This window comes from Pongo pygmaeus, chromosome 8 (assembly GCF_028885625.2).
Source record: "Pongo pygmaeus isolate AG05252 chromosome 8, NHGRI_mPonPyg2-v2.0_pri, whole genome shotgun sequence".
In the NCBI taxonomy this organism is placed as follows: domain Eukaryota; kingdom Metazoa; phylum Chordata; class Mammalia; order Primates; family Hominidae; genus Pongo; species Pongo pygmaeus.
This window is the reverse complement of record NC_072381.2, coordinates 62,583,822-62,589,674: the sequence shown is the minus strand read 5'-3', so window position 1 is coordinate 62,589,674 and position 5,853 is coordinate 62,583,822. Positions and strand designations below refer to the sequence as shown.

The window sequence follows — 5,853 nt, the reverse complement described above, 5'->3', positions numbered from 1 at the left end:
TAGAAAATGGTACTTGCAAGACTGACCTATATAAAGAAATAAGAGTCTCTTCAATAGAGATGGTAAATTGTAAATATAAAATATATCACAATGTTAAAATCCTCATAGTGCAAATCAATAAAGATAACAACCTTTGGAGAGGAGAGTATTGAGCTTTACAAATTTACTGTAAATTTATATATTAATTCAATAAGGAATACTTTTAAACCTTGCACTGCCACAGTATTATTTTGTGGGAAAAAAAGATGTACTTTTTGAATATATGTACATCAAAATCAAAAAGTTAACTTTTACTTTTTCCTTTATGGGCAACTTTGGATGCATTTTTCGGTTTTGGTTCCCAGAGGGCATTTTTTACAAATCTTGAAGCTGCACCTCTGTCCAGCTTGCCAGCGTTTTTCTTGTCTGTTAATTCCTTGACTCTGTTCATATATACTCTGATTCTTTCCAATTCCTGCTTTACTGGATGTTCCTTAGGGTTCACTCCTTGGGTTGCCAAATAAACCCAAAACATTGAATTTAATGTGTATGCAGAAACCAAATCCACTTTTGCTTGTTCAAGTGGGTCCAACTTCTGCAACAACTCATTTTTAGAAACAGACATCATGTTCTTCAGCATCTCATCCACAGCATCAATGGAATTCGCAAATACTGACAAATAATCGTGAATTTCTCCTGGATAGTCCTCATTAATTTCTTCAGCTGCCATCACGGCTGACTCACGGCATTCAACTCCAGTCTCCTAGAAAGCGGTCGGGCAACGAAGACTTCAATGACGTGCCGGATCTAGAACTGAGTCTTTTGAAAGTACTTCTCTACATTCCCAGAAATCCAGTTATTATAATTACATCTTATGGCCTTTTTTTCAACAAAAGTAAAATTTCTGGAACATTAGAAGAGCACAAAATTTATTTTTTAAATGAAATATTGTAAGACGCTTGTCATTCTCTCAGGCTCAAAGCCTAAAGAGGTACACCAATAAGACAAGATTCATTATCACATCGAAGACCATGGGGAGATGTTTGCTCAGGTGCTCACGTGATGTGCAGAAACAGAGGGAGACACAATTGAACTAAATAAAGACGCAGGCTGGGCGCAGTAGCTCAGCCTGTGATCGCAAGATTTTAGGAGGCCAAGGCAGCAGATTGCTTTAACCTAGGCGTTCTACATATATATATATATATATAATATATAATATAAATATGTTATATATGTAATTCCATCTACTCGAGAGGCTGAGGCAAGAGAATCGCTTGAACCCCGGAGGTGGAGTTTGCAGTCAGCCGAAATCTTGCCACTGCAAGATTCACTCCAGCCTGGGAGACAGAGCGAGACCCCATCTCAGGAAAAAATACATATATATATAAAATATGTATATATATATAAAGAAATAAAGTCCCAGTGTTTTCTACATGTGGAAGAAAAGGTAGAGTGACCCAAATATTTCTTCATCCTTGAGTAGTGGTAGATTATTTGTACTTTTAGAGAAAAGCACAAAAGGTAAAAGAAAAGCCTCTTTGGATATACTTTTCCATGTCCTAAAGTACTTTTCAATTAAAAGTGAAGATCAATCAATCGTCTCAGGGCCATTGTAAGGCACAGCACTTGGTTTCAATGAGTAAGAGGGACATCACAGATTTGTCCCTCGCCAGTGAGGCGTGAAATATTCCAACCCTGCAAGCAGATGGAGATGTTGAAACTATCTTCAAGAAAACAGAACCAGGGCTGGGCGCGGTGGCTCATGCCTGTAATCCCAGCACTTTGGGAGCCTGAGGCAGGTGAATCATCTGAGGTCAGGAGTTCCATACCAGCCTGGCCAACATGGTGAAACCCCATCTCTAATAAAAATACAAAAATTAGCTGGGCGTGGTGGCGGGTGCCTATAATCCCAGCTACTCCTGAGGCTGAGGCAGGAGAATCGCTTGAACCCGGGAGCTGGAGGTTGCAGTGATCCGAAATCCTGCCACTGCACTCCAGCCTGGGAGACAGAGCAAGACTCCATCTCAGAAAAAAAAGAAAAGAGAACACAGAACCAGATTTCCCACTGGCACTGACAGGGCTGGTATTCTTAAAGCAGTAACTGAATTTCTATCTGAACACATTTCTATTATTAAAAGAAATAAAGAAAAGAAAAAATAAAAATAAAACAACAACAAGAACAAAACATAAAACTAAGAAAAAGAGATATCTCAAGGTTACTTTACATCAGTAGGCCTACACCCGAGGGTAGAGACCAAAGCACCAGCTGTTCTTCAGAGAAGAAACACGATGATCCAGATGAAAGAAAGATGTTTCCCAATGGGTTCAGATGTCCTTTTAGAATCAAGGGAATGTCCCTATTATATGCCAAATCACTACTTAAAGTTTATCTGGTGGGGCATGATGCCTCATACCTATAATCCCAGCACTTTGGGAGGTCGAGGCAGGAGGATCACTTGAGCCCAGGAGTTTGAGACCAGCCCTGGCAATACAGCAGACCAGCCCTGGCAATACAGCAAGACCCTGTCTCTACAAAAAATAAAACAACTAGCTGGTGTGGTGGTGCACACCAGTAGTCCCAGCTACTCAGGAGGCTGGAGTGAGAAGATCACTTGAGGCTGAGAGTCAGGGCTGCAGTGATTGCAGGCATGAGCCACAAGGCCTGGCCTTTTTTTTTTTTTCGTCATGTAATACATCCATGTAATTAAATTTATTTCTTACAGTGCTGGAGTCTGGGAAGTCCACAGTCCCTGGGCCGCAGCTGGTTGGCTTCTGGTAAGGGCATCATCCTGCATCATAACATGGTGGACAGCATCACATGGCGAGAAGTCGCAGGAGAGAGGCAAACAGGCTTTTATAACAGACCCTCTCTCATGATAATTCACTCACCATTATTCCTACTCAACCATTAACCCACTCATTCAGGAATGCATTAATCCATTCAAGAAAGCAGAGACTTCATGATCCAATTATCTCTTAAAGGACCCAAGTTTTAATCCTGTTACTTCACAGATTACGTTTCAGCATGAATTTCAGAGACGACAAACAAATCATAGCACCATTTTTTTCAATTACACCTCCATAAGAATTTCTCAATTTTACTTAATCTTTTCAGTGAATAAAGAATTTGATTTTGCAATTAGATTTTGATTATGGGATAGAAAGCACAAAGAAATAAACTTTTGTGGAAACCATAATTGTTTCTTTTTCTTCCACCTATCAGTCTAGGTATTTATAAAACTCGACTTTTTAAAAAATTATAGAATGGACATGCAAATAGGCAGATATTCCTCCATCAGAATCAGCTTCTCCTATTCTTTTTTTTTTTTTTTGAGACAGAGTCTTGCTCTGTTGCCCAGGCTGGAGTGCAGTGGCATGACCTCGGCTCACTGCAACCTCCGCTTCCCAGGTTCAAGAGATTCTCCTGCCTCAGCCTCCCAAGTTGCTGGGATTACAGGCACAGGCCACCATGCCCGGTTAATTTTTTGATATTTTTATTAGAGACAGGGTTTCACCATGTTGGTCAGGCTGGTCTCAGACTCCTGACCTCAAATGATCCACCCAACTACACCTAGGCCTCCGAAAGTGGCTTCTCCTATTCTTGAGGATATCAACACATCTACAGCTGACATTTCAACTGTCATGATGGGCTACCAAGGGCATACAGGGACAGAAGATCTAAGATCCAGATGGAGCACTGTAAGTTGATAGAAACACCAGTGAAATTTCCTACAGGAATTTCTTTTGGCCACATCATATCTGAGCTAAGAACTATAACCCACTTTTCAAGAGAGTGAATACTTTATTTACCTAAAGCTCTCCATACCTGGACTCCACCTGGGCAGGGGAGGCTGCAGAGGGGCAGGCTAGTTCCTTTAAGGAGACACCATGAGATGACCAGGGACTATCCAAACTATCCAAATCACCACAGCAGGCTCCCCACTGCACCTGGACTGCCGCCTGCCACCCTCCTATTTCTCTCCAACCTTGGTTTCCAGCTGGAGCTGGTTGGAGAGTGGAGGGACTACACTGTGAGCCCTGGAGACTCTGTGTGGGGTACAAAGTCCTTTGTTTGCAACCAAACACAAATTATCAACTCCTGTTAGCAAGAGACCATGAGGTGTGTGAAAGAAAAAGAAAAAGTCTTTTTTTTTTTTTTTTTTTTTGAGACCAGGTCTCACACTGTCACCCAGGCTGGAGTGCAGCAGCACGTTCTTGGTTCACCGCAACCTCTGCTTCCTGAGCACAAGCAATTCTCCAGCCTTGCCTCCTGAGCAGCTGAGATTATAGGCTCAGACCACACCTGGCTAATTTTTGTATTTTTTGTACAGATGGGGTTTCACTGTGTTGTCCAGACTGGTCTCGAATTCCTGAGCTGAAGTGATCTGCCCACCTCAACCTTCCAAAGTGCTGGGATTACAGGCATGACCTACTGTGCCCGGCCTAAAGGCTTTATTGTCTATAACAATAAATAAATGCAAAATCTACGGATTGGGGAGACACAGGCTCCAGTGTAAGACAAAAATTGAGCTCCAAAGAACAAAAAGAGGTCCTGGCTTAAATAGGGAAAGGTCCTGCCCTAGACCTCAATATGGTCCGTACATGCAAATGAGGGATTGAAACTGGTTCAGAGATCACTGGTTGAAAATAACTGTGTCTCATTTGGGTAGTTTCTAAGCCCAAAGCCAGTGGTCTCTGTAGGGTGCCCCTTTCAGGCAGCTGGCAGGAGATTTTCAGCCACCTGTCTCGGCTCTGGTTTCAGAAGCCATCTTAGCTCAGAGGTGCAAACAGGATGTTTGTCTAGAGCTGCCCTCTCCTGGAAAGAGGAATGCATGACTGCTCTTCTCTCACCCCACCATGGCCCCTTGGCTCCCATCATCTTCATCTGAGTGTCTCTTTCAGCCAGAAGACGTCCATCTCCTCTGGACGTCTTTAGAGCTTCATTTCACACTCCCAGCTTGCACAAAGTTCCAATTGCCCCTGCCGGGGAATGAGGCCCAACATTCCCACCAGAACCAGGCTCAGACCTTTCTCTCTAGAGCCTAAAATACAATCTCAAGTAATGACAAGCCAATCTCAATTCTGCCTCTAGGCACTAACTCCCCATTTTTGGCTCCAAAGACAGGGCCACCTTCTGAAACCACCTTTGCAAAATTATGACAGTAATTTGAGTCTGACAAAATTGACTCCATCTTGTTTCTAACCTCCAAGCTATGCTCGGTCATTCCTGGACATAGACCAAGCTGCTGACTTTGAGAGAAATGTGGTTTATTTATTTTATTTTTATTTTATTGGGTTTTTTTTTTTTTTTTTTTTGAGATGGAGTTTTGCTCTGTTGCCCAGGCTGGAGTGCAGTGCACTCGGCACACTGCAACCTCCGCCTCCCGGGTTCAAGCAATTCTCCTGCCTAGGCCTCCTGAGTAGCTGGGACTATAGGCACGTGCCACCACACCCGGCTAATTTTTGTATTTTTAGTAGAGACGGGGTTTCAGCATATTGGCTAGGCTGTTCTCGAACTCCTGGCTTCATGATCCACCCACCTCGGCCTCCCAAAGTGCTAGGATTACAGGCATGAGCCACCGCGCCCAGCCCTGGTTCTGTTTTCTTGAAGATAGTTCCAACATGTACATCTGCTTGCAGGGTTGGAATATCTCACCCCTCACTGGTGAGGGACAAATCTGTGATGTCTCTCTTATTCATTGAATCAAAGTGCTGTGCCTTTGATTTTACAAGGTATGTTTCATAACGTTAAAGAAAAAAACATTTTTCTTCCTTATCCAAATGTAACTCTTAGTAATTTAGTGAATGTAAACCCCATTCATTTTTTTGTATCTTTTCCATGTGTGAATGCAGGTATATATCGAAGAATAATAA

The 5,853-nt window shown here is 42.5% G+C and overlaps 1 protein-coding gene across 1 annotated transcript; it reads right to left on the bottom strand.

The window, feature by feature from the left end:
- Positions 1 to 270: 270 nt before the first annotated feature.
- On the bottom strand, positions 271 to 709 carry LOC129006522 (nuclear nucleic acid-binding protein C1D-like). Its single transcript, XM_054436235.2, has one exon. It carries the CDS (start codon positions 707 to 709, stop codon positions 284 to 286), a length of 426 nt encoding a protein of 141 aa, XP_054292210.1. The 3' UTR covers positions 271 to 283.
- Positions 710 to 5,853: the final 5,144 nt, after the last annotated feature.